We start from the raw sequence: 27,424 nt of genomic DNA, 5'->3' as shown, positions 1-27,424 counted from the left end.
TGACTGAAAAGGACACATCACTTCCATGGTAAATTCACTAAAAGTGTGTAACTTTAATCATAAGAAAATACCAGACATGCCACATTGAGAGACATTCTACAGAAAAACTAACCAGAACTCATTAAAGTGTCAGAAAAATGAAACATAAGGAAAGACTGAAGAACTGCCATGGATTGGGATAGCAATGAGACACAAGAACTAAATGCAGTTAGGATCCTGAAACAGAAAAAAAAAGACTTCAGGGGGAAAGCTGGTAAATTTTGAATAAGATCTGTAGTTTAGTATTGCTGCTGCTGCTAAGTCGCTTCAGTCATGTCCAACTCTGTGCGACCCCAGAGACGGCAGCCCACCAGGCTCCCCCGTCCCTAGAATTCTCCAGGCAAGAACACTGGAGTGGGTTGCCATTTCCTTCTCCAATGCATGAAAGTGAAAAGTGAAAGTGAAGTCTCTCAGTCGTGTCCGACTCTTAGCGACCCCATGGACTGCAGCCCACCAGGCTCCTCCATCCGTGGGATCTTCCAGGCAAGAGCACTGGAGTGGGGTGCTATTGCCTTCTCCGGTAGTTTAGTATCAGGTTGGTACAAAAGTAACTGCGGTTTTTCATTGTGAATATTAAATCATTACAACTAGGCTCAAACACATCTTTATCAATCAAAATAGGAACCATTACAGTCAACACATTTTTGCCATCAAAAAATGTTTGTTTATTCCTGTAGCATAAAAATCTGTGCTTCAGGATTCAGTAAACTCTTGGAAAGTATTTTCTGCCTCCCGCTGGTTGTGGAAACATTTTCCTTGCAAAAAGTTGTCAAGATGCTTGAAGAAGTGGTAGTTAGTTGGCAAGAGGTCAGGTGAATAGAGCAAATGAGGCAAAACTTTGTAGCCCAATTCGTGAAACTTTTGAAGCGTTGGTTCTGCGACGTGTGGTCAAGCATTGTCATGGAGAAGAATTGGGCCCTTTCTGTTGCCCAGTACTGGCTGCAGGCATTGCAGTTTTTGGTGCATCTCATCAATTTGCTGAACATACTTCTCAGATGTAATGGTTCGCTGGGATTCAGAAGGCTATAGTGAATCATATGGGCAGCAGACCAACAGACGGTGACCATGCCTTTTTTTGGTGCAAGTTTGGTTTTGGGAAGTGCTTTGGAGCTTCTTCTTGGTCCAACCACTGAGCTGGTTATCACCGGTTGTTGTATAAAGTCCACCTTTCATCACACATCACAATTTGATCAAGAAATGTTTCATTGTTGTTGCATAGAATAGGAGAAGGCGACACTTCAACGATTTTTTTTTTTTCAGTCAGCTCATGAGGCAGTCATTTATCAAACTTTTTCACCCTTCCAATTTGCTTCAAATGCCGAACGACCATAGAAAGATCGATGTTGAGTTCTTCAGCAACTTCCCATGTAATTGTAAGAGGATCAGCTTCGATGGTTGCTCTCAGTTGGTCATTACCAACTTCTGATGGCTGGCCACAGTGCTCTTCATCTTCAAGGCTGTCATCTCCTTTGCAAAGCTTCTTGAACTGCCCCTGTACTGTATGTTCATTAGCAGTTCCTGGGCCAGATGTGTTGTTGACATTGGTAGTTGTCTCCACTGCTTTACAACCCATTTTGAACTTGAATAAAAAATCACTGAAATTTGCTTGTCTAACATCATTTCTGGAGTCTAAAATAAATATAAAATAAGTAATAAGTCATTAGTCATAAAGCAAGAAATGTGCATTAAGATGATAACCACTTTTATTTAAAAATGTATTCCAGTATCAAACAACAAAGTTCAACAGAGTGAAACCGCAATTACTTTTGCACCAACCCAGTATTACAACAATGTTCATTTCTTAGTTTTGATAATTGTACTGTGGTTTGTTCAGTTCAGTTCAGTCACTCAGTTGTGTCTGACTCTATGCGACCCCATGAACCGCAGCACGCTAGGCCTCCCTGTCCATCGCAAACTTCCAGAGTCCACCCAAACCCATGTCCATTGAGTCGGTGATGCCATCCAACCATCTCATCCTCTGTCGTCCCCTTCTCCTCCTGCCCTCAATCTTTCCCAGCATCAGGGTCTTTTCCAATGAGTCAGCTCTTCACATGAGGTGGCCAAAGTACTGAAGTTTCAGCCTCAGCATCAGCCCTTCCAATGAACACCCAGAACTGATCTCCTTTAGGATGGACTGGTTGGATTTCCTTGCAGTCCAAGGGACTCTCAAGAGTCTTCTCCGACACCACAGTTCAAAAGCATCAATTCTTCAGCGCTCAGCTTTCTTTCAAGTCCAACTCTCACATCCATACATGACCACTGACAAAACCATAGCCTTGACTAGACAACCTTTGTTGGCAAAGTAATGTCTCTGCTTTTGAATATGCTGTCTAGGTTGGTCATAACTTTCCTTCCAATGAGTAAGTGTCTTTTAATTTCATGGCTGCAATCACCATCTGCAGTGATTTTGGAGCCCAGAAAAATAAGTCAGTCACTGTTTCCACTGTTTCCCCATCTATTTGCCATGAAGTGGTAGGACCGGATGCCATGATCTTAGTCTTCTGAATGTTGAGCTTTAAGCCAACTTTTTCACTCTCCTTTTTCACTTTCATCAAGAGGCTTTTAAGTTCTTCTTCACTTTCTGCCATAAGGATGGTGTCATCTGCATATCTGAGGTTATTGATATTTCTCCCAGCAATCTTGATTCCAGCTTGTGCTTCTTCCATCCCAGTGTTTCTCATGATGTACTCTGCATATAGGTTAAATAAGCAGGGTGACAACATACAGCCTTGACGAACTCCTTTTCCTATTTGGAACCAGTCTGTTGTTCCATGTCCAGTTCTAACTGTTGCTTCCTGACCTGCATACAGGTTTCTCAAGAGGCAGGTCAGTTAAGTTGTTACCACTATGAGAAGCTAGGAGAAGAACATAGGGAATCTCTCTGTAATATTTTTGTAATTTTCTGTAAGACTAAAATTATTTCCAAATAAAAATTTAAATAAGGTTCATTGGTTTTAGACTGTACTGGTAAGTACAGTCTAAATAGCTAACTGCTCTGAGGAAACAAAGAAAAGAGATGTAACTGATGTCTTTCCATTCATGACTAGCCAATTAATAGATTATTTCTGTGGTAGTATTACTGTTGCCTCTGGTTATTAAATTAACAGTAATTATCTCCATTAGATTCTCCAGACTCATTGAAAATGTTTTAAAAACCTAATTAGAAAAAAAAAAAACTCATTTCACATGCTAATAAGGTAATAATGCTCAAAATCCTCCAAACTAGGCTTCAGTAGTATGTGAACTGAGAACTTCCAGGATTTAAAACAAGCTGGATTTAGAAAAGGCAGAGGAACCAGAGATCAAATTGCCAACATCCCCTGGGTCATAGGAAAAGCTAGAGAATTTCAGAAAAACATCTACTTCTGTTTCATTGACTACACTAAAGCCTTTGACTGTGTAGACAACAAATAGTGGAAAAGTCTTAAAGAGATGGGAATACCAGACTACCTTACCTGCCTCCTGAGAAGCCTGTATGCAGGTCAAGAAGCAACAGAACCGGACATGGAAAAACAGACTGCTTCAAAAGGGGGAAAGGAGTTTGTCAAGGCTGTATATTGTCACCCTGCTTATTTACCTTATATGCAGAGCACATCACGTAAAATGCCAGACTGGGTGAAACACAAGCTATAATCAAGATTGCCAGGTTCAGGATGGGGAACATGTGTATGCCTGTGGTGGATTCATTTCAATATATGGCAGAACCAGTACAATATTGTAAAGTTTAAAAATAAAATAAAAAAATAAAAATAAAAATACTTTAAATCCAAAAAAATAAAAGATTGCCAGGTGAAATAACAATAATCTCAGATACACAGATGATACTACTCTTATGGCATAAAGTGAAGAGGAACTAAAGAGCCTCTTGATGAAGGTGAAACAGGAAAGTGAAAAAGTTGACTTATAAATCAACATTCAGAAAACAAAGATCATGGCATCTGATCCCATCACTTCATGGCAAATAGATGGAGAAACAGTGGGAAACACTGACAGACTATTTTCTTGGGCTCCAAAATCATTGCAGGTGGTGACTGCATCCATGAAATTCAAAGACACTTACTCCTTGGAAGAAAAGCTATGACAAATCCAAACAGCATATTAAAAAAGCAGAGACTTTACTTTGTCAACAAAGGTCTGTATAGTCAAAGCTATGGTTTTTCCAGTAGTCATGTATGGATGTGAGAGTTGGACCATAAAGAAGGCTGAGTGCTGAAGAATTGATGCTTTTGAACTGTGGTGTTGGAGAAGACTCTTGAGAGTCCCTTGGACTGCAGGGAGATCAAACCAGTCAGTCCTAAAGGAAGTCAGTCCTGAATATTATTGGAAGGACTGATGCTGAAGCTGAAGCTCCAGTACTTTGGCCACCTGATGTGAAGAACTGACTCATTAGAAAAGACCCTGATGCTGGGAAGTATTGAAGGCAGGAGGAGAAGGGGACAACAGAGGACGAGATAGTTGGATGGCATCAATGACTCAATGGACATGAGTTTGAGCAAGCTCCAGGAGTCGGTGATGGACAGGAAGGCTGGCATGCTGCAATCCATGGGGTCTCAAAGAGTCGGATGTGACTAAGCAACTGAACAACAAAGAAAAAAAAAACTATTTCAAGGTTTTAATGTTCAAATAGTCTTCTATGAGAACAGGATATCAGATTTAAAATAAATAAAAACCTAAATTGGAAAACAGATTTATCAACACAGTGATTTTGATGAACATTAGCTGACTCACATACCTTAACATAAAGTTATTTGGCTACCAGGCTATTATTTTTTCCAGTAATTTCCCATGTCTGTAGGTTAAGAAAGAATCATTCTAGTTGGCTTCTGTCTATCCTCCTTTTTGTGTAAATTTCACTTGGCAATCCCTAACAAGATCTATGGGATGAATTTCGCTGATGTGTGTTAGAATTACAGCATGTACCTGTAAGACACTTGATTTACAAATCACCAGATATAGCCAGATTAACACTTTAACTTTCTTGAAGTATACTGTACATATCAAAGTCACACAAAAGTGTGCTTGTGAAATATTTGAGTTTAATAAAATACTAGTTAAATTTTAAGTGTATTGTTCAGTATTGTGAAACAGCAAATATGCTCAACTGGCAAGTATTGTACAAGAGTTTAAAAAAATTCAGTATGTATCTTAGGGGGTTTTTTGGTATGTTTGTTAACTTAGTTATGATTTTGTTCTTTTTCAGGATGTGGTAGATACACATCCTGGCCTCACGTTCCTGAAAGACGCTCCAGAATTCCACTCCCGGTACATCACCACGGTAGGCTGAGTCCTTTTTTGTCTTAATAAAACTCTTTTAAGTTTCCTTTTTGTCACTGCCTAGTATCTAAGCTTTTAGATCTTTATGTAGAATGGGCCATAATGATTATTTTAAATGGGAGGAAATAAAATTGAATTAATTATTTATATCTCATTCACTTCTTCTATGTGCCTAGTGCTTAAGAAGTCTCTTGTATACAAAATCTAAGTGATATACTCATTCTTTCTGGTCTCCATTAATATTGATACCCAGTTGATCTTTAGTATTTGCAAATAATACAAGAATTTTTCAACAGCCTTTTCCCAAAAAAAAAAAAAAGATGTTATCTAGAGTACCTCAAAATTAGAACTGAGATGATAATGAGAAATGAGTATTTATAATCAGAAAATAAATCATGTAAGAATTTAAAATAACATAATCACAGTCTCCTGTTTTGCAAGGTGTTCTCATTCCGTTTCTCATGCACAGCCTCATTCGATCAGTCACAGGCAGGGCATGCATTACGGGTGAGAGCTCACAGGCCTGCAGCTCACACTGCAGCCACACCAGGCGTTCTCTGCCCTAGCTCCCAGATTATCTGTGCAAGAATTCCACAGATGAACCTCAGGGCACACCTCACATTCACAGCCATACCCGGCTGATACGATCCCCACCTCTGGTTCAGCTCTCCCAGTAAATAGGGCAGTCTCTTCCGAGGAAGACCCTCTCCTTCTTGGGGCACTTTTTGTTGGCTATGGATTGTTGGGTTCTGTTGAATTACAGAATACTACCACTATTTTTTCTCCTGTAGGAACTTCATTATTTCCTTTTACATTGATTCTCTGCTGACATAAAACTTTATAAGACTTCATTTGAACCATAAGATGTCACTGCCATCTAAGACTGTCTTAAAAGTTGTTTTTGCTTGTAACCACAACCCGACACTAAGCTACCTCTACCACAGTCATCCTGGCCCAGCTGGTCATCCTTGTTTCTCACGTGGATTCCCTCTAATTGGTCTCCCTGCTTATACCCTCACTGCCCTACAGCCTAGTCTCCACAGAGTTATTCTTTGAAAATGTAAGTCAGATCATGTCACTCCTCTGCTCAAACCCTCCAGTGTTTCCCCATCTCATTCAGAATGAAAGCCAAAGTTCTTGCCATTATTCTCCATAACCCCCCACCCAGCCACCCACACCCTCACAATGCCCACTCTCTGTTACTTAAGCAACAGTTGTTCTCTCTGCTCCTGGAACAAGCCAAACCCACTTCTGCCTCAGGTGCTTTGTCTTTACTCTCTCCTCTGCCTGGAATGCTCTTCCTACAGATTGCTGCGTGACCCACTCCCTCACTTCATCCAGATGTGTGCTCAGACATTCCCTTCTTAATGAGACCTTCCCTGATCACCCTCTGCCTTCTTCAGCTATCTTCTCTCTCTGTCCCCTCCCTCTACTCTTCTTTTGTTTTGCTTTATTTTCCTTCTTAGTGCTATAACATCTGATATTTAAAATTTTTGTTTATTGTCCATGTCCTTCTCTATAACATAAACTCCATGAGAGGAGGGACTTCATCTATATTTAGATCCTGCTATATCTCTAATACCTGAAATAGGGCCTGGCACATAATAGATATACAGTAGGTATTTATTGAGTGAGTAAGTGAAGTTATTCATGTGTAGAATTAAGAACTCTACATGTAACCATGGTTTCAATCCCAATGAGAATTACTGGATTCTGATTGTTGACTGTTCTGTAAACTCAGAGCATATTAAAATTGAGTTGGCCAAAAAGTTTGTTCAGGCTTTTCTGTAAGATGTAACAGAAAAACCTGAACAAACTTTTTGGTCACTCAATAATGTATTAGAATCTCAAGAGATTGAAAAGATCTTGATAATCTATTCCAACATTCTGCCAATTCAGAAAATGCTCTGTATAGGAATCATTTGAATTTGTTCTTAGAGAAGATGTTAAAGATCAGAATTATGAAAGCACAAATTTTCCTTTGTACTCTTTCTAGTTTGGTATTTACTAAAGTATGATCTCCAGACCTATGATAGACTGGGATCATCTAGTGACCCCTGGTAGTTTTATGATTTCAGAATGAAAAGCCATGATACAGTTTTGTTTGCATGTAATTCACATTTTCTGAGAAATACTAGTATGTCAATCATTGACCAAGAAGAACTACATAGGGGGTACTCTTTCTACCCTCTTCTGATGCCTATGTCAGAAGCTTTCTCTATCTCCTTTATACTTTAATAAAACTTTATTACACACACACACACAAAAAAAAGAACTACATAGGTCAATTAACAGAATTCAGTTAATTTTCTGCTGACATATGCATGGTATTTGCATATTATTGTTTACTTTTTTAAATTTATACTTTATTGCTAGTATTATGCTACTTTAAAATCCCCTGTTCACAAAAATGAATCCAGTATAACTTGTTCACTTTGCTGCACAGAAGAAACTAACACAACATTGTAAACAATAAAAATTTTTTCAAGATGAATCCATTACTCAGAAGTTGTCATAAAAGTGTAAACTACTTATGATTAAATAGCGATAATGGGGCAGCTCGAAACAGCATCATAACATACGTAGTAAATTAGGTCCAACTGAGAACACAAAATGTGAATCTGTATATACTAAGATAAGTGTGACTGCTTGTTTGTGATAATCCCATACTAACATTGAAAACACCGAGGTGCCAATAAAAAAGTATCGCACTGAATAGAATTTTATTGGACTGATGGTCTGTTCTCCAGTGTCTCTTCTATTATGAAATTTGGTCAGATAATGACATGAAGTCATTGAAAATTTTGTACTATATCAAAGTACAGTGAATCTTTCTATAAAAAATACAAAATAAGCTTTCTAGTATGAAATTAATGTTCTTGCTAAAGGCATAATGGTAAGCAAATTTAGAGAAGTGTCAGACTTTGCCCTGCTCATGGCAAAGACAGACAGCAGTTTTTCCAAGAGACTCACAAAGATCAGTCAGAATTAATGACAGATGTCAAAAAACAAAAATTAATGTATCATCTGACCCTACTGAATATAATTTCAGTGGCATACAGCATAGGATAATTAATAGATTTTGTTCACATGCTAGAGTTACTCAATTATTTCACTTTACAGTTGGAAGAAACTGCTGACAGCTTATGACTCAAGTATTAGCTTTTGTGTGGCACATAAATGATGAAGAAAACTGGGCAACTTTTATTTTCCATTTATCAGTGAAAACCTGTGCTACAGGAGGAAAAGACTATATTTGTTTGTTTAGTTAATCTTAATTATTTTGTCAGCTGTTTTAGATTGGAAAGCTAGAATACCAACTATGCATATAGCAAATACCCAAAGTCACTCTTATTTCCAGAGAAGAGTTGACATTGAGTAATAAACCTTTTGATATTGAATGAAAATGGAAATTGGAAATACCTGCAAATTGTGACCCTTGAGTATGCATATTTGCATACCATGCAAAGAAATTACCAGTAAATAAGACTCTGCTTATCCTTATTGGCACATGCTGACTTTTGAGGAAAGAGGTAGGTTTTAAAATAAGCGATAAGATTGAAAATACTTTTCTGTAATATTGGTGCTGGCAGTAAAGATATTTCAGTGGCGCCTAGTAGAAGGGCCAGGCTTCTGGCACTCAGGTGTTCACCTGCATCCATGTCACCTACAAAGAGCAATCTCTGTAATTTCTGTGTCTGAGTTTGATCCCCTTGTCTAAAACTCTCTTGACAGAGCCACCAAACACATACTTCCATTCCTAAAAGTGTGAAAAGTATCAGTCACTCAGTCTTGTAACCAACTCTGTGCAACCTCATGGACTATAGCCTACCAGGCTCTTCTGTCCATGGAATTCACCAGGCAAGAATAGTGGAGTGGGTAGCCATTCACTTCTCCAGGGGATCTTCCCAACCTAGGGATTGAACCCAGGTCTCCTGCCTCCAGGCAGATTCTTTACGGTCTGAGCCACCAGGGAAGTCCCCTTCCATTCCTGGTGATCTAAAATTGTGAATTAGAAATTTACAGCCACTATGGAGATCAGCGTGGAGATTCCTTAAAAAACTGGAAATAGAACTGCCTTATGATCCAGCAATCCCACTGCTGGGCATACACACTGAGGAAACCAGAAGGGAAAGAGACACGTGTACCCCAATGTTCATCGCAGCACTGTTTATAATAGCCAGGACATGGAAGCAACCTAGATGTCCATCAGCAGATGAATGGATAAGAAAGCTGTGGTACATATACACAATGGAGTATTACTCAGCCATTCAAAAGAATACATTTGAATCAGTTCTAATGAGGTGGATGAAACTGGAGCCTATTATACAGAGTGAAGTAAGCCAGAAGGAAAAACATAAATACAGTATACTAACGCATATATATGGAATTTAGAAAGATGGTAACAATAACCCGATTATGCGAGACAGCAAAAGAGACACTGATGTATAGAAAAGTCTTATGGACTCTGTGGGAGAGGGAGAGGGTGGGAAGATTTGGGAGAATGACATTGAAACATGTAAAATATCATGTAAGAAACGAGTTGCCAGTCCAGGTTCGATGCGATACTGGATGCTTGGGGCTAGTGCACTGGGGCGACCCAGAGGGATGGTATGGGGAGGGAGGAGGAGGAGGGTTCAGGATGGGGAGCACATGTATACCTGTGATGGATTCATTTTGATATTTGGCAAAACTAATACAATTATGTAAAGTTTAAAAAAAAAAAAATTAAAAAAAAAAAAAAAAAAGAAATTTCCAATTGAGTAGATATAAAGAAAACTGATTTATAATTCAAATTGTCAAGTTGACTAGAGATCCCTGGTAAAAAATTATCCAATTTCATTTCTGTCATTGGTAGTATGTAGTTATTCTTACTGCTATTAATTTTTACATTTTTTTATATTTTTATATATTTCTTAATTTCTCTTAAAAACCTAAAACTGGTAGACCAAAAGTTAGGGGGGAAAAACTGCAATTCGTGTAGAACCAGCAACTACATGCTCTTACCACTAGATGGTGCCCCTCCCTCGGTAAGTTAAAATGCTGAATCAGTATTGTGGAACCCAGTAAATGTGCTGATATAGTGGGGCCACTGAATAAGGAGAGTTAGGCTATGGAGAATGGTATACATGTTCAGTTTTTTACAGTACAAGGCAAGTAACTTATCAGATGCTAAAAATAGGAAATTACTTGATATTCAAAATGTTGACAAATTTTAAAAATTCTGTCAGAACAAAAAATGAAAAAATAATAAAATAAGCAAAAATACAGACTCAAGTTTTATACTTTTAAGTATAACATAGTACCTCCATAAGTAATATAAAATATTTAAGTAGTATATATATAAAATTTAGGTAGATAGGAAACTTAGACTTTAAGATAATTTTATATTCACAATCAAGAAATAAGGACAAAATCTAACAATGTACAAAAAGAAAAGTTTGGTGTAATAATATGTGTTGTAATTGACTTTAACTTGAGAAAAGGAACATGGAACTATGATAAAAGATATTCTTAATTTTTATTTTCATATATATATATATATATATACACACACATATATAATTTCTGGCCTAAAATCCTCTATTTTCTGCCCTGAAGCACCTCATTCAGAGTCTGAGTGGAGCCAGTAGAGAACTTATAAACATCAGCTAGTCCCTGCTCCCACCCAACATAGGAATCCTGTGAGTTTCTGCGTAAATAACTTGGTGAGAAGTAACTTCGCTACTTCATACAACCCATTGCTTAATAGGGCTAATTTTAGGAAACTCTTATTTACATTGAAGCATTTCTATCCAGTAGTTCTAGTAGTTCCAGTTCTAGTTCTACACTATGATGCAATACGAAGCCAATCAACGTCTTCCACCTGAGAGCCCTTCAGATCGTGATCACACCTACACTCTAGTCCAGTAGTATCTTTCACAATAATTTTATATACAGTTCCCTGTTTTATATTTTCTGTGTATCTTATATGTAGCCTATCGGTAAATCATAGACAACAATACTGATTTATGTAAAATATTAATTACTTCCCTAGGTTACATCCATCTGCTGTTCAAAACTCTGAAGAGTTTATTCAGTTAGCTAGCTATGAATCCAACGCATATGTCTCTATCACAAATACAACTCAGAAGTCTTTGTTATACAGCTTTCCAACCTCATTAATTTATCAAGCAATTTTCCAAAGAAGACACACAGATGGCCAACAGGTACATGAAAAGATGTTCAACACTACTAATCATCAGGGAAATTCAAATCAAAACTAAAGTAAGATATCACCTCACACTTGTTAGAATGGCTTTCATCAAAAAGACAAGAAATAACAAAGATGTGGAGAAAAGAATGTAAATTGGTGCAACCAATGGAAGTTCCTCAAATAAATTAAAATAGAGCTAATTCAGCAATTCTGCTTCTGGGTATTCATCCAAAGAAAACAGAAACACTAACGTGAAAAGACACATGCACGCCTGTGTTTACTATGGCCTTATTTACAATGGCCAATATATGGAAACAAGCTAAATGTTCATTAACAGATGAATGGATACGGAAGATGTGGGCTTCCCTGACAGCTCAGTTGGTAAAGAATCTGCCTGCAATTCAGGAGACCTGGTTAGATTGCTGGGTTGGGAAGATCCGCTGGAGAAGAGATAGGCTACCCACTCCAGTATTCTTGGGCTTCCCTTGTGGCTCAGCTGATTAAGAATCTGCCCACAATGCAGGAGACTTGGGTTCAGTCCCTGGGTTGGGAAGATCCCCTGGAGAAGGGAAAGGCTACCCACTCCAGTATTCTGGCCTGGAGAATTCAGTGGACTGCATAGTCAATGGGGTTGCAAAGAGTCAGACACAACTGAAAATTACTGAGTAAATCTTAAAATTTCACAAGAAAAAAAATTCTGTAACCATAGTGATGTATGTTAAGTAGACATTGTGGTGATCATTTCACAATATATATGTTCATTCGCTTCAGGCATGTCCAGCTCTTTGCGACCCCATGGACCTTAACCCACCAGATTCCTCTATCCATGGAATTTTCCCAGCAAGAATACTGGAGTGGATTGCCATGCCATCCTCCAGGGGATTTTCTTGACCCAGGAATTGAACCTGTGTCTCCTGCATTGCATGTGGATTCTTTACCTGCTGAGCCATCGGGGAAGCCCTTCACAATATATACAAATATTAAATCATTAGTATGCCAAAAACTACTGTATGTTAATTATACCTCAGTTTTTCTTAAATTATCATGTAGTTATTGACCACCTGTTGATATAGGCAGAGCAATATATCAGGCACTGGGATGCACGTGAAAAAAGACCAGGTGCCTTAGACTTTGGAGGTGGTGAGAGTCAGGTGTACCTGTGTCTAGAACATAACCACAGGATGACTGAAGGAGCACAGACATGGGTGACGTCAGGAGCACAGAAGACAGCTCAGCCCAAGTCCCTATTCTGGGGCTTCCTATGGGAATCACTCTTTGTCAAAGAGTCCAGAAACAGAATAGTTGTTTAGTTTAGGATAGATGTCTAAATGTCTTCCCCTTTTTGTTCTTTATGCACTAAAATAGCCTTTTTATAGGGATCTAATCTCTTCTATGGGCTTCCCTGGTGGCTCAGAGGTTAAAGCCTCTGCCTACAATGCCGGAGACCTGGGTTCAACCAAGGATACAGAATTTCCATATCATTAGATAATCAAAATCAAAGCCAGTATACCAAAAACAAAAACAAAAACCTTGTTTAATTGCTTTTCTCACCCTTGCTTCTTTTTGGAGAAAATGAAAAAAAACAAAAAACAAAAAAACTACCAGGTCAAGGGCAAATTAAATGGGTGGGAATAAGTCAGGTAAAATGCAAAGAATGCACCGTGGCCTCCTACCTCCACCACAGCACATACATCCTCAATTTCAGACACACTTGCCAACCTTCCTCCTCCTCTTTCATCTTGTCCTGGTCTTCTCCAGAGTTTCACCTTTGTTAAGCTTACTAAAACCCAGTTAGTAACAAAATTGTTCATGCCCAAGTCAGGACTTGGTATATAAATTATCCCAAATGTATCTGAGTTTCCAGAGTCTGTAAGTCTTCAAAACACCAATGGATAAGGCTATACTAACTGGAATAATGCCCTCTTGAATCATACCACGTTGGCAGCCTTTCTTCTGACCCAGTAATTGTTAAGCCAACCCAGTGCATACTTCTCACCTCTTGTGCTTTCCAAAAACACCTAGCCCAACAGGCACTGCTTGAGTCAGGCATCACTGTATGAGAGGTTAAAAAAAAAAAAAAAAGTGACATGTAGGCACCTAGGAAATGCAGACTTGTGAGCAAAGAATCTTTTTATTCTTAGAATTATAAGGGCAGATGTAAAGTATATGGATGTAGATTTTTAAACATTTTTACTAGAAATGACACTGGATATAATCACAAAACTTGCTTGGTTCAAAGAATATTCATAAGATGGCCTTTGATAACATAATAGGTATCTTTAATGTTTTTATTTGGTTTTGTTTTCCTTCTGGAACCAGGTTATTCAGAGAATATTCTACACAGTCAACAGATCTTGGAGTGGAAAAATTACGGCAACAGAGATAAGAAAAAGCAACTTTTTGCAAGTATGCCTCTCATTGAAATTTATATTTAAGGAGCAATTTAAATGACAATCTTACTTCATTTAACAAATATTTGAGTGCTCATTATGTGCAAAGCCCTATTATGTGCAAAGTCACTCTTTTCAGTTATTAAGCAGTTATCAGCTACCTGGGATGTGTTGGGAGAACAAAGATGAGTAACAAGAGATTTTCACATCAGGGCATGCACTGTGGAACAAAAGAGAAAAGCGTACAGACAGCCACACCTGACGAAAAATTCCACAGAAATGTGTCATAAATATGCAGTGAAGGCTTCACAGTAGGACTGGCATGTGATCTTGACCTTGAAGATATCAAGTGTTTACAAGATTAAAAAATTAAAAGAAAAGGGGATTCCAGATAGAGCAAGCAGCCTAAGCAAAGGCCCAGAAGTATGAAAATGTCATGTTCAGGAACTGCAGGACGGTCTTAAGTGGCCACAGGCTCCAAGGAGAGAGTGATCAGTGACCAGTGATGAGGCCTGAGGGGTGAGACGGGGCCAGGTTGGGAAGAGCCTGGCAAAACAAGTGGAGGAGTTTCAACTTGTTCCTTTGAGCAATGACGCTTTATCCAGCTCCTGCTGGAGAAAAATACTGAAAATTCCTTTTAAGAAAGAATGTATTTCATTCAATTATTTTTTTTTTACCAAATGAGAAAGTATTGATCACTAGTGGGTGCCTTTTACCGAGGCAGTCTTCATGCTTGATTGTTCAAGCATTTCTACTAACTTAAAGAAAGCAGAATTGGTCACACTTGAAATGAAATGTTTTATTTTAAATAAATCATACTAAATGAAATTTGGGTGAATAATACAACCTTGTTTACACTCTTATTTTTTCCCATCTTTATCTGGGACAGACAAAATTGGCAAAATTACCAGTCTGTAATAGATATGCAAACATTTCTTATTCTAATAAATGAAAAGTCATCATTACAGTCATTATTAATATTTACTAAACATCTGGTTTTTGCCTGGGCTCTCAGGAGGTTACATGGGGATGGGTTGAGATGGCAAGAATTCCATTGAAAAAAGGCCTTACACCTGAAGAATGATAATCCTAACATTCCTGATGCATATTAAGTTTGTATTTCTAGATCATTATTATAATCCAGATTTTTCTTACTTACAATAACATTTGAGGCAAATATGGTTCAATGACTTGGATAAGATCATACAGCTACTAAGTAACTGAACTGGAAATAGAGCTCAAGTGTTCTGCTTCCCTCTATTTTCTTCCCTACCGCTCTCTTTAGTTTGCCTCTTAGTACCTGAATGTATGCACATAAAATGTTCAAATAATATAAACATGTATAAAATAATAACCAGAAGTCACTATTTATCTCTTTATCCTGCCATTTCACTCCTTTTACCAGAGGGAACCCATATTATCTGTGGTTTTATTCCTTTTTATGCATGTGTATGGAGTATATATGTATGGCGTATTTATTTAGTTTTGTTCTAGATGGCTGCTTTTTATGAATTTTTTTTAATATGTGAGACCACACATATTCTGTTAACTTTTTTTAACTTAACAGTATGTCTTGATGTTTTTTTATTTCGATCAATATAACTCTATCTCATTCTTTTAACTACTGCATAATCTGTGGCATGGCTATGCTGTAATTACATACATATTGAAGATGTTCAAGTCGTTTTCATATTCTCCCTATTAGAGTAATACAGCGAACACCCTTACACTTTTCTCTTGTGTCCATATGAGTATGAATCTCTCTAAAATAGACTACTGGAAGGAAAATCCTGGATCAGATGGTGTGTGCATTTACAGTTTCATAGATCCTGCCAAGTTACCCTCCTAAACGCCTGCACTAATGCATACTTAAATTTACATACTCCCACCAGCAGAAGTGATTCATTTTTTTCATTTTATAACAATCCAGTAGATGAAAATGAGAGCCCCCCTGCTTCTCAAGATTTGTTTTATTGTACATATTCTGTTTTATACATTAACGATCATTGTATAAAAACATTACAAGCAAGTTTGGAAAACAGAAGAGAAGGCATATTTTAGCACCCTAATAAAACTAATATTTTTATGTGTACTTCTAGTCGTATTCACATGCATATTGGATTTAGAATTTAATGTAGTTCTTAGTGTGTATAATCGTATATCCTGTATTTTGCACTTAGCATGTCATGATTTTCCTTTGTTTCTATGCAGACTTTATAATTTTTACTGGCTGTAAAATCTTTCATTGAGTCTCTTTTACCATAATTTCATAATTTATCTTGTTTTCAATTTGCCAAATTATTTTGGATTTCCAGTATTCACATTTTAGAAAATGAATCTTATCAAAGTAATACATTTTCATTATGAAATATTAATAGTTATCTTTCTTATAATGCTTTTCACCTTGGATTCCATTTTATTTTCTAATATTGACATGCTTTCTTTTTAAGATTTAGCTAGTATATATTCAGCAGCAACAGCAGTATATATTTTAACCTTACTTTAAAATTTTAAGTTCAGTTCAGTCATTCAGTCATGTCTGACTCTTTGCGACTCCATGGACTGCAGCACACCAGGCTTCCCTATCTGTCACCAGCTCCTGGAGCCTGCTCAAGCTCATGTCCATCAAGTTGGTGATACCATCCAAACATCTCATCCTCTGTCAGACTTATCTCTTATGGACAACATATACCTAGATCTGCTTGTTGGATTTGAGTTTTATTCTCAATCTGAAAATCTTTTAACAGGGAGATTGACCTCTTTACCTTTATTGTGACTGTTGATATGGCAGTGGTTTAGTCGCTAAGTCGTGTCTGACTCTTGCAACCCATGAACTATAGCCTGCCAGGCTCCTCTGTCCATGGGAATCTGCAGGCAAGAATACTGGAGTGGGTTGCCATTTCCTTCTCCAGGGGATCCTCTCCATCCAGAACTGAACCTGGGTCTCCTTCATTGCAGGCAGATTCTTTACTGACTGAGCTATGAGGGAAGTCCCAACTATTGATTTATCTGATCTTATTTCTGTCATCTCACTTTGTTTTTTCTATTTCCTAAGTTTCCTTATGGTTTATCTTTTTTTGTTTTTTCTGAATCTTTCTAAAAAGGTCTGCATATATCTCTGGCCACTTATGTGATAATTTGACTGATAATAAGAATTCTGAACTCAAAAATGATTGGTTTTGGTGTTTATCCTAGGGGCACACAGGGAGTCAAGAGAGACCCAAATAATATTTCTAGTTCAGGGCCCTGCAGCTCTACCCCCATGCCTTTTATACCAGGCTGCCCCACACTATCACAGAGGTATACATGAGTCACCTTTCTGGTAAACTTGATGCCATTACAAAGCCAAACCCTGCCAGTGGATGCCCGCTCTTCATAACAGAATAGATACAAGACCACTTGTCGTAAAATTAAAAAGTTAAAAGCAGTGTCAGTTTACAGTCGTGTAACTAAAAGTCTGTTGTCTGATTGTCCTGTGCTACCTAGTCGGGGGACCTCTGATAGGCTGCAGTTCTCTCGGTGATAGTTCTCCCCTTTCCCTGTTTTTGAATCCTTCATATTCTTTGCTAAAAATAGTACAGAGTTCATAAATGCTTGCAGATTGGTCAATTGATTAAAAGATAGGATGATGTTGCCTAGTAAATTTCCTGGTTTGGTACCAAAACCAAAATTTTTAATTCAGTTTAGAATAAAAATGTACTAGAATCTGAATAATGGCCAAAGCTGGGTCTCCATATTTTTAAAATAAAATAATCCTTTTATTCATACCATTTCAGACTCTAGCCCTTTTGGAAGAAGAGGAAGATATAAACCAAATCACAGATTACTTCTCCTATGAACACTTCTATGTTATTTATTGTAAATTCTGGGAACTAGATAGTGATCATGACCTCTACATCAGCCAGGCCGATCTATCTCGATACAATGACCAGGGTGAGTGTTTCTGTGGATATTGACTTAGCTATTTTGAAGGAGACAAGAGTTAAATTGTGCTCACTCATTATGGGGAATTCCCAGTTCTTAAATTATGTATCTAATCAAATCCTCTTGAAAAGGCCAAGAATTTTAAAGTGGAAATGAGTGAAGATACTAATTTTTTATCTAGAAACCAGGTTTAGGAGAAGGGGTTTGAAGGTAAGTAAGAAATTAGAGTATTGGTTTTGATGAATGGATGAGTCTTTATAGTGATGCTGGTTTTCTCCTGATGAATTCAGTAAGAACCACATCTATGTAAAGTTTATTTGAAAGAAAATTATATACACCTTTATAAATTCTCAATTTACACTATTTATAAACAGCTAAGGATGAAAGTGATGTTTCCAACTTGCCAGTGCTTTCAAGGATTCATAAAACTTTTTGGAATTTAGCTCTAGAAAACATAGTTTCTCTGCAGATGAATTTGGTGTGCTTTCTTTTGCCAGAAAACAAAAAATTATATATCACATGATACTACCCTTTTTACTTCATTTTGACCAGTAGTAAACTTAGAACCTATTATCTGCTGATTGCATATTCTTAACTAAGCACCAAGATACCTTGATTCATTCTTCTCTCATAAGATTGTCCCTATTTATAAGCCTTTATCCGTTTAGATGTAGCAAAGTACAAATCTTAAATAAATGCTTTGTTTCTGTTATTTAGTGTATCTATGACTACTAGTATATATCTTAAGAAAAGGTTCATTCTACATGTCAATATTCAGACCTTTCCATGTTTAGCAGAATTCTAGTTCACAAAAGTTCACATGCCAACCAAGCATCAAGAGGAAATACTAAATCATACTTATTGATAAAAAATCATTTTAGTACTATATCTGTCCTTCTTTAAGTACAGGTAGGTGTGCCTCATTTTAATTCACTTTGCTTTATTACACTTTGCAAATAGAGCTTTTTTTTTAGAAATTGAACGTTTGTAGCAACCCTGCATTGAGCAAGTCTCGTCAGTGCCATTTTTCCAACAGCATTTGTGCATTTTGTGTCTTTGTCACATTTTGGTAATTCTTACAATATGTCAAAATTTTATTGATTTATTGATATATAACATTATATTTGTTATGATGATCTGTGGTCAGTGATCTTTGATGTTACTATTGTAATTGTTTTGGGGTGCCATGAACCACACCTAGGTGACAGCAAGCTTAATTGATAACTGCTGTTGGTGTTCTGAGTGCTTCACCAACCAAGTCTTCCCTGTCTCTCTCTCCCTCTCCTCGGGGCTCCCTATTCCCTGAGACCCAGCAATATTGAAATCAGGCCAGTTAATACATACCATTAATACGACAATGGTCTCTAAGTGTTCAGGTAAAGTGGCACATCTCTGACTTCAAATCAAAAGCTAGAAACTTAGAGGGGAAGGCATGTTGAAAGCTAGGATAGGCTGAAAGCTAGGCTTTTTGTGCCAGTTAGCCAAGTTGTGAATGAAAAGTTCTTGAAGAAAATTAAAAGTGCTATTCCAGTGAACACATGAATAAGAAAGTGAAGCAGGGAATTCCCTGCTGATCCAGCAGTTAAGACTCCACACTTTCACTGCCGAGGGGCCAGGTTCAATCCCTGGCCAGGAAACTAAGCTCCCACAGGTTGTGTGATGCAGCCAAAAAAGAAGAAGAAGAAAGTGAAATACTTTGTTTGCTGATATGTAGAAAATTTTAGTAGCCTGGATAGAAGACCACACCGGCCACAACATTCCCTGAAGCCAGATTCTAATCCAGAGCAAGGTTGCCTTCAACTCTGTGAAGGCTGAGAGAAGTGAGGAAGTTACAGGAGAAAAGTTTGAAACTAGCAGAAATCGGTTCATGAGGTTTAAGGAAAGAAGCTATCTCTATAATATGAAAGTGCAAGGTGAAACAACAAGTTTCTAGAAGATCTAGCTAAGATCATGAAAGTGGCTACACTAAACATCAGATTTTCAATGTAGACAAAACAGCCTTCTGTTGAAAGAAGATGCCATCTAGGACTTTGATTTCTAGAGAGAAGTCAGTGCCTGGCTTCAAACCTTCAAACGACAGGCTGACTGTCTTTTTAGGGGTTAATGCAGTGCAGGTAGTGACTTTAAAGTGAAAACAGTGCTTATTTACCATTCCAAAGATCCAAAGGCCCTTAAGAATTATGCTAAATCTCTTTATGCCTGCACTTTGCAAGTGGAACAACAAAGCCTAAATGACAGCACGCCTGTTTACAACATGGTTTTCTGAATATATTAAGCCCACTGTTGAGACCTACTGCTCAGAAAAAAAAAAAGATTCAAAATATGACCCTGATTGACAACGCACCTGGTCACTCAAGAGCTCTGATGGAGATTGTACAATGAGATTAATGTACTTTAAATGCCTACTGACACAATATCCACTCTGCACTTAATGGATCAAAGAGTAACTTCAACTTTCAAGTCTTATTCAAGAAATATATTTCATAAGGGTATAGCTACCATAGGTTATGATTCCTCTGATGGATCTGGGCAAAGTCCATTGAAAACCTTCTCTAAAGGATCACCATTCTAGATGCCCTTAAGGCCATTCATGATTCATGAGGGCAGAATATCAACATGAACAGGAATTTAGAAGTCAATTCCAATTCTCAGGCATGTTTTTGAGGGGTTCAAGACTTCAGTGGAGGAAGCAACTGCAGATACGGTAAAAATAGCAAGAGAACTTTAGAATTAGAGGAGGAGCCTGAAGATGTGACTGAATCATTATAATCCCATAATAAAATTTTAACAGATAAGGAGTTGCTGCTTATGGATGAGCAAAGAGAGCAGTTTCTTGAGATGGAATCTACTCCTGGCAAAGACAGTATGAAGATTGTTGAAATGACAACAAAGGATTTAGAATATTAAATGAACTTAATTGATAAAGCAGCAGCAAGGTTTGAGAAGATTGTCTCCAATTTTGAAAGAATTTCTGCTATGGGTAAAATGCTGTCAAACTACATTGCACATAACAGAGAAATCATTTGTGAAAGGAAGAGTCGATCTTTGTGGCAAATTTCATTGTAGTCTTAAGAAATTGCCAAAGCCACCCCAGCCTTCAACAACCATCACCCTGATCAGTCAGCAGCCATCAACATTGGTGGTGGCAAGACCCTCCACCAACAAAAAGACTACAGTTTGCTAAAGGCTCAGATGATTGTTAGCATTTTTTTTTAGCAATAAAATATTTTTATATACATTGGTTTTTTAAAGACATAACTGCTGTTTAACACATAATAGACTATAGTATAGTACAAATATAACTTATATGCACTGGGAAACCAAAAAATTCATATGACTCACTTTATTGTGATATTCACTGTATTGAGGTGACCTGGAACTGAACCCACAGTATCTCTGTGTTATGCCTATAGTCATACCTTCCTATTACAAGCATAGTATAAAGATGGAGATATTTATAGGGGTATTGGATCAGCTGTATTAGCTATGCACTTTTTGATCATCAGTGGCCAGATCATCTGTATAATGTGAGCTAGCCTCCAGAGATCACACAAAACCCTATGGGCTCTAAAGCACCTTTTCTGGCTGTCATAAACGTAGTTCTCATTAACCCCTAAAATATTGTATATACACATATAGTTACTCATTAGAGGCATGTTAAAGGAATGAAGTCCAGAAAAGCAGGCGTTTTGGCCTGCACAACGAAGGGGCCACTGAAACTCTGTGTAATTGCCTACCCACCAACCTGTCCTTAATGGGACAACATGATCTGCAGTTTTAGGAAGTTAAACCTTCCAAATCTAAAGAAAGACTTCAGAAATAAATATCTCTGCCTTTCCTATGTAGCTGCCTTTTGTTCTATTTTCCTTTATTTTCAAATTATTAACCCCATAAACCAGTGCTCAACAAACTGCTGCTGCTGCTACTAAGTCGCTTCAGGCGTGTCCAACTCTGTGCGACCCCATAGACGGCAGCCCACCAGGCTCCCCTGTCCCTGGGATTCTCCAGGCAAGAACACTGGAGTGGGTTGCCATTTCCTTCTCCAATGCATGAAAGTGAAAAGTGAAAGTGAAGTTGCTCAGTCGTGTTCGACTCTTAGCGACCCCATGGACTGCAGCCTACCAGGCTCCTCTGTCCATGGGATTTTCCAGGCAAGAGTACTGGAGTGGGGTGCCATTGCCTTCTCCGCAACAAACTCTAGAGGGCCCTTATACAGCCTTTGGTATGTGTCTAGGAGGGGCTGTGCTGACACTCATTTTCTTAACATTCTTCAACCAAAGTAATGAACCTTTATGTTGACTGTACCCAACGCCACACAGAAGAGTTAGATGCTGGTAGCTGCTCTCTAATGACCTCATCACTGGTTTTGAAATTGTAGTGTGCACACCATTGGCGAGGCGTTTGTTAAAAGAACAGATTCCTGTCCTCACCACATCCCTAGGTCTGAGATCCATTGTTACCTCCTTTTTTGTGACTAATGCTTTTGGTTACTTTGAACTCACAGTGAGGTACACCGATCCAGATTACTAGGATCTGTCATCAAATGCGACATACTATCTTAAGATAGAATCATCTCTCTCTGAATAAAATTTACTGATGGAATTTAAAATTGTATATCATGTTATATCCTGGAATTTTAAAGGATACGAATGTAAGAAAAGTATTTTGTGGTTTGTTTTTGGTACCTTTTCTAAAATTCTACCTGAAAAACATTCTCCGTTGTTTGACTCAAACCCCCAACAATCAGTTTCCCCTTGAATTTAATGCTAGGATGAAATCTGTCTTGTTTTAGAGGAAATGTTGTCTTGTCTTGTTGGATAACAAGATCAATATAAATTTTGTACATTTTTGTCTCCGTTGTCAGGATATTCAGAACCAATTTGGTGCCCAACTGTATTAATGTATTTGAGCTGTCAGATACATCAATTTGCGTGTTCTTTTTTAAATGATTGATAGACCAAGCTATCTCAAATTACTTCTTTCAAAAAGTATCAATTGTACATAAAAAGTAAAAATTCAACTACTCGTATTCTTATCATGGAAGATTATTAAGTTTAACCTTGTGGCTACTTGAAAATAAATTTGCCAAAAATGGTACTTTTGGAGCATGTTTTAACTAGCTTTGTACTTTTTATTTATGTTTAGCTTCATCAAACAGGATTATTGAAAGAATATTCTCTGGGGCAGTAACAAGGTAAGAAAAACCATCTGAGTTTTAAAATGAACTACAGGTAATACTTTAGCAATGTCCTTTTAGCAAGGCTTCCTGCATAATTTGTCAGTGCTGTAGGTTAGATAATACCCTACAAAATATGCAGTGTGGCTTCATATAAGATGGCAGTAATACTTTAATATACAGGATTCTCCAGGCCAGAATACTGGAGTGGGTAGCCTTTCCTTTCTCCAGGGGATCTTCCCAACCCAAGGATCGAACTCAGGTCTCCCATATTGCAAGCGGATTCTTTACCAGCTAAGCCACATGGGAAGCCCAAGAATACTGGAGTGGGTAGCCTATCCCTTCTCCAGCAGATCTTCCCGACCCAGGAATCAAACCGGGGTCTCCTGTATTACAGGCGGATTCTTTACCAACTGAGGTGTCAGGGAAGCCCTGTTTATCTAAGTACAGGTAACAGTATTTGACCTGATTTGTATTCAAATTAGAAACCAGAGTTCCTTCAAATCTGCAAATGCTTCTAATTTCATCCTCGAGGCATTTGAAAATAAGATAGGCAATGAAAGAGGTTGCCCTTTGTGAGATTTCCAGTGTTCTGTGTGTTGTTTTTTTTTAACTTAATTTCCAAAGAAATATTACTTTATTCCTTAAGTCTGTCATCCTGCTAAATTTAGAAAAGTAATTGATTTTTAGGAAACTTTGTAACCATGTGTTTTCTTCAGGGGAAAAACAGTACAGAAAGAGGGACGAATGAGCTATGCAGATTTTGTTTGGTTTTTGATCTCTGAGGAAGACAAAAGGAACCCCACCAGGTATGACTTCTGAGTTTCTTTTGCCCAGATGTTAAACAAATGAACAAAGTTTGAAAAATTCATGATGAATATCTAGTGAATGCCAGGTTAACTAGGGGTGCCAGGATGGGTTAGACTTAGTCTCTGCCCTCAGACTGAGCCCACAGTCACAGTGTATCAGGACGAGTGCTCTTACCCCCAGAAACAAAGGTGGAGTGATGTGGGAGCTGTCTCTGAAGGACAGCAAGCATTTATATGAAATATGGGAATAGATAACTGTGAATTTTTGTTGTTTCCTGATCTTCCTGGTTTAGTAGTAAACTGGAGAACATGCCCTCACTCTGCCAGTAAGAATCATCTCTCTGTTTCTTTGGCATTCCTTGATTGGTAGCTCTGAGTTTATGTACCTGTTTCTTAGACATCTATAACACTGTGTTACACAAGCTAGGAATAAAAAGAAAACAAGAGGGATGCAAAAATCTATGTCCCTTTCTTTTTATACCTGTCTTGTGTAACACAGTCCCCTGCACATAGCTTATGCTCAGGACCAAGGCGGGGGAGCCCATAGTCCCTGATGCTGCTTGCTAGCATCACTGACTCGGCTGTCTGCACATTAATTCAAAAAGTTATCTAAATGTTAGATATATGGTTTGGAAATAATTGAAATAGAAATGAAACTGATTTATTTCATGGGCAGCATGTATATTAAATAACTTTGTTGTCCATTTCAAAGATAGTAATTTATTATTCATTATATACAAATTAGAAAACATGGATAAAGCAGAAGAAAATAAATTTTAATAATAATTTTAATACTAATAATTCTACCACTCAGAAAAAGACACTATTAAAAGTTGGAATGTGTTGGACAGTGCTTTTCATATAAACTTTTATATATTCTTTGGGTATTTAGATTAATTTATTCTCCTAAATATCCCCTAGTAGTTTTAGCTAAACAGTTGTAATAATCCGCTGTGCATGCATGCATGCTGAGTCACTTTAGTCATGTCTGACTGTGCGACTCCATGGACTGTAGCCTTCCAGGCTCCTCTGTCCATGGGATTCTCCAGCCAAGGATCCTGGAGTGGGTTGCCGTGCCCTCCTCCAGGGGATCTTCCTGACCCAGGGATCAAACCCGCATCTCCTGCATTGTCAGGCACACTGTTTACCACGAATGCCACCTGGGAAGCCCAACATCCACTATACTTTTCCTTAAAATAAATTCCCCAGAAAAGGAATCACTAAATTAAAGGGCATAGATATTAAGGGCTTTTATAAAAACTATTAAACTTATTTTCAGAATGTATTTTCATTTTATACTTTCATCAACAAAGTATTGAGTGTATTTCCTATAACCCTTATTCACACTAAGTATCTTCCTCTTTAAGAATCTTTCCCATTTGATAAGTAATAAATTCAGCATTATCTTACATTGCATTTCTTTCATTACTAGAGAGGCAGAAGTTTTTTCATACATTTTTCACCATTTTTATTTCATCTAAGGTGACTTGCCTTTTTGTGTCTTTTGCTCATTTCTGCTGGACTAATTTTTTAAGTTTATTGTTCTATCACAAATACACATTAAATATTAAAAACTTTAAATATATACATTCAGAAACCTTAATATAAAATTTATCTGTAATTCTTTGACCCATAGCTAACATTTTGGTATGTTACCTCCTACCTCATCCTCATCCCCCTCCTTTCTCTTCCTTTCCCTCCTCCTTTCACCCTCCTCCTCCTCTCTCTGCACCAAATGACACAGTATACTAAATGGTATCATATTATACAATTTTGTGACACATTTCTTCACATAACAGTTTATTTCTATGCCAGTAAGTGTGCTTGTTTATATTATTAATCCATTTTTTGAATGCTTCAGTTCAGTTCAGTCGCTCAGTCATGTCTGACTCTTTGCGACCCCATGGACTGCAGCATGCCAGGCCTCCCTCCATCACCAACTCCCAGAGTTTACTCAAAGTCGTGTCCATTGAGTCGGTGATGCCATCCAACCATCTCATCCTCTGCCATCCCTTTCTCCTCCCGCCTTCAATCTTTCCCAGCATCAGGGTCTTTTCCAGTAAGTCGGTTCTTCACATCAGGTGGCCAAAGTACTGGAGTTTCAGCTTCAGCATCAGTTCTTCCAATGAATATTCAGGACTGATTTCCTTTAGGAATATTCAGGACTTCATTCCTAAATGAAGACTCTTCAAGAGTCTTCTCCAACACCACAGTTCAAAAGCATCAATTCTTCAGCACTCAGCTTTCTTTATAGTCCAACTCTCACATCCATACATGACTACTGGAAAAACCTTAGGTGGTTTTAATTATCTAAATCCTCAAAGCTTTGAAAGCTGTGCATTTTTCTGTTTCTTGCCTTTGGGGTGTTCTTAATTAACCCTCTTAATCTTTTACCTTTCATATTTACTTAGTTATAAAAAAGCTTTCCTCAAATACTTCCCATCTTTTCCTTCTGTTATTCCATAAGAACAAATGACATAAATGATAGAAATTATAATAAAGAAGCTTTATATAACAAACATGAATATATACTTGTTTGCCTTCTATCAGCTTCTTTAAAAAACATAAATTATATACAATAATGATTAGAACACTGTATTATTGGATTTGTAATATAGAGAGATAATAGCACAAAAAAGAGGGATGAGGCAATCGAGTTATATAAGAGTAACACTTCAGTATCTCACAGGAATTAAGTATCAGTTTGAAATAATTCTAAGAAGTTGAAATGTATATGGTAAGCTCTAGAGGAACCACTGGCGACCCACTCCAGTACTCTTGCCTGGAAACTCTCATGGGCGGAGGAGCCTGGTGGGCTGCAGTCCATGGGGTCGCTAAGAGTCGGACACGACTGAGCGACTTCACTTTCACTTTTCACTTTCCTGCATTGGAGAAGGAAATGGCAACCCACTCCAGTGTTCTTGCCTGGAGAATCCCAGGGATGGGGGAGCCTGGTGGGCTGCCATCTATGGGGTCACACAGAGTTGGACACGACTGACATGACTTAGCAGCAGCAGCTAGAGGAACCGGAAGGAAATTAACTCAAGAATACATAGTAAAAAATTGTTAAAAGAGTTAAAGTGTTCCACTTAGAAAATACTCACTTAAATGTAAAAGAAAGCAATAAAGGAAGAATAGAGGAAAAACTCCAAGACACTTAAAAAACAAAAATTAAAATGACAGACATAAGTCCAACTATAACAGTAATAACATTAAATGTGAATGGATTAATCATTCCATCAAAGCAGAGATTTTCAGGCTGGATCAAAAAAAAACTTTTTTTGATACAATTCTTTACTGTTTATATGAGACACATACTAAGTTTAAAGATACAAGAAGGGTAAGAAAGGAGGAGGAAGGGTCAAGATATGTAATGCAAACAACAACCATAAGAAACCTGGAGTGGCCATATAAATATCAGAGGACTTAGAGTTCAGTACAAAAAGTGTTACTAGAGACAACAGGACATTCTGTTTCATAAAGGGGTCAATCCAACAGAAAGACATTATAATTAAAAACATATATGCAACTAACAACACAGAGCCCTAAAAATACATGAAAGAAAAACTAACAGAATTGCAAAGAGAAATAAATAATTCAACAGTAGTATTTGGAG

At 37.6% G+C, this 27,424-nt stretch overlaps 1 protein-coding gene across 6 annotated transcripts in view; it reads left to right on the top strand.

Moving 5' to 3' along the window:
- Window positions 1-27,424, top strand: part of PPP2R3A (protein phosphatase 2 regulatory subunit B''alpha) — a 233,752-nt gene that overhangs the window by 128,448 nt on the left and 77,880 nt on the right. For all 6 annotated transcript variants that reach the window (XM_070375954.1, XM_070375969.1, XM_070375959.1 and 3 more), the window contains 5 exons: window positions 5,240-5,314; window positions 13,829-13,915; window positions 17,676-17,832; window positions 22,969-23,017; window positions 23,719-23,808. In XM_070375954.1, the coding sequence (XP_070232055.1) occupies window positions 5,240-5,314; window positions 13,829-13,915; window positions 17,676-17,832; window positions 22,969-23,017; window positions 23,719-23,808 (458 nt within the window). The remainder of the gene's footprint in view (window positions 1-5,239; window positions 5,315-13,828; window positions 13,916-17,675; window positions 17,833-22,968; window positions 23,018-23,718; window positions 23,809-27,424) is intronic.

Source organism: Bos mutus, chromosome 1 (assembly GCF_027580195.1).
Source record: "Bos mutus isolate GX-2022 chromosome 1, NWIPB_WYAK_1.1, whole genome shotgun sequence".
In the NCBI taxonomy this organism is placed as follows: domain Eukaryota; kingdom Metazoa; phylum Chordata; class Mammalia; order Artiodactyla; family Bovidae; genus Bos; species Bos mutus.
Note: the sequence above shows the minus strand (reverse complement) of the source record. Positions and strands in the feature narration are given on the sequence as shown.